The sequence below is a fragment of the Oryza sativa genome, chromosome 4, assembly GCF_034140825.1.
Source record: "Oryza sativa Japonica Group chromosome 4, ASM3414082v1".
Taxonomy (NCBI): Eukaryota; Viridiplantae; Streptophyta; class Magnoliopsida; order Poales; family Poaceae; genus Oryza; species Oryza sativa.
The window spans coordinates 21,500,660-21,502,954 of NC_089038.1; the positions used below are offsets into that span (position 1 = coordinate 21,500,660).

The 2,295-nt window shown below is 39.3% G+C and overlaps 1 protein-coding gene across 1 annotated transcript; it reads left to right on the plus strand.

Moving 5' to 3' along the window:
* Positions 1-388: 388 nt before the first annotated feature.
* LOC112938633 (protein ALP1-like) lies at positions 389-1,795 on the plus strand. The gene is made up of 2 exons (XM_066309811.1): positions 389-393; positions 478-1,795. The coding sequence occupies exons 1-2, from the start codon at positions 389-391 to the stop codon at positions 1,793-1,795; spliced, it is 1,323 nt and encodes a 440-aa protein (XP_066165908.1).
* The last annotated feature ends 500 nt before the right edge of the window (positions 1,796-2,295 follow it).

Here is a 2,295-nt window from a genome sequence, read left to right on the forward strand (position 1 = left end):
GTAGATGGTTCTGGTGGAGACTGACTTGTTTTTAATATTTTTTTGGAGAATTGTAGTGGACTTTGTCGGCAAGAAAAATCTAAATTCTCAGCTAGTAATGGTTGTGTTTAGTTCACACTAAAATTAGAAGTTTAGTTGAAATTGAAACGATGTGATGAAAAAATTAGAAGTTTATATGTGTAAGAAAGTTTTGATGTGATAGAAAAGTTGGAAGTTTGAAGAAAAACTGGATCTAAACACGGTGAATATATCACTGTATTTATACTTAGTAGCACTGTACAATTGTTGCAATGGATCGATTAGAACCATATATATATATACAGGAGTAAGTGGTACTGTACTAGTACGATTCCACTGCTTTTCATAGATTGAATGTTGCATACTGTATATGGGGTATACTCTGTACCGTGTATGTGTAGTTGGATGTGTGCATATGCTCTAAATTTTCTTATTAATTTTATGATTTTGTGATGGCAGTGTTTTTTATATGGACTTCTACGACGACGATGACGACGACGATGATCTCATTACCGATTGGTGGGATCAGGAGGAGTTGTCTGACGATGATGACTACTACATTGCAGCTGCTCTTCTTACAGACATAGAGCATAAGAGGACCAAAAGAAAGCATCATGGTTCAGTCCCAGGTCGTGAGATAATTCATAGGGACAGGTTTGCTGGCAATTTACGCATAGTGGCTGATTATTTTGCAGATCCTCCTATATATAGTGCAAAATTATTTAGGAGGAGGTTCAGAATGTCAAGGGAGCTCTTCTTGCGCATCGTGGCTAGTGTGGAGGCTCATGATGACTACTTCAGGCAGAGACCAAATGCAGTGGGTCTTCTCGGTGCCACTGCATTGCAGAAGGTGTATGGTGCAATTCGCATGCTTGCATATGATATTCCAGCCGATAGTCTTGATGAAGTCGTGAGGATTTCAGAGAGCACCATGATAGAAGCTTTCAAGCACTTTGTCAAGGCTGTGGTGGATGTGTTTGCTGATCAATACTTGAGGGCACCAACTGCTGAGGACACTGCAAGGTTGATGGCTATAAACACTCCAAGGGGGTTCCCAGGGATGCTAGGTTGTATTGACTGTATGCATTGGAGGTGGAAGAATTGCCCAACAGGCTGGAAAGGACAATATTCAGGGCATGTGGATGGGCCAACCATGATTCTTGAAGCTGTTGCATCTAAAGATTTGTGGATTTGGCATTCCTTCTTTGGACTACCAGGTTCTCTTAATGATATCAATGTACTACAGAGATCGCCACTCTTTCAAAGGCTTACATCAGGGACAGCTCCAGAGTTGGAGTTTATGGTGAATGGAAATAAATACACCATGGGTTACTATCTTGCTGATGGCATATACCTTTCTTGGGCCACTTTTGTGAAGACCATTTCTAATTCACAAGGTAACAAGAGAATACATTATGCAAAAGTTCAAGAAGGAGTGAGAAAGGATGTTGAAAGAGCATTTGGTGTTCTACAAGCCCGCTTTGCAATGGTGAGGGGTCCTGCTAGATTTTGGGATACAGAGACCCTATGGTACATAATGACAGCTTGTGTAATCATGCACAACATGATCATTGACAATGAGCGAGATGAAAATGTAGATTTTGACTATGATCAGGAGGACAGTGAGGTGTTGAGGAAGGAGGAATACCAACGACGTAATAAACCTGTGTTAGAGAAATTTCTAAAGATACATAAAGAAATTGAAGACCGACGGGTACATGAGCAACTTCGAGATGATCTTATGGAACATTTGTGGGCGCTTCATGGTGCTCGGTAGTTTGTTTCATTGCATTTTCTATCATGTGTGGGTTATGTTCAATATTTGCTTCTAGGATATATCATTTTCATGTTTGAAAATTTTGAATTCAATTTTGAATCGTGGTGTTTGAAATTGCAAATTTGAATATGGTTGAATTCCATGCGCTAGAATTATTTATGTTTAAATTACTATGTGTTAAACTAGATATAAATATAAATTCTATACTAAAATAAAAGAGAAAAAAAATAGGGGCTAAGATATGGAGGCTACTGCTAGACATAAAGACATATTTAGGGTCCTAGAACATTGAGGGCAGCCCCTATTTAACTTTTAGGGACTCGAAAGTAGGGGCTACTGCTAGAGATGCTCTTTAGGGAAAAGACATGAGCTCTACCATTCATTTATAGAGGAAAGCAAGTAAAACAAACGGAAAATCCTTTTACAAACAGAGGAACCAAGGTTTTCCCCCACAATACAGGAACCGATTTTTAGGTAGCCAGCGGCCACAAGCAGCAACA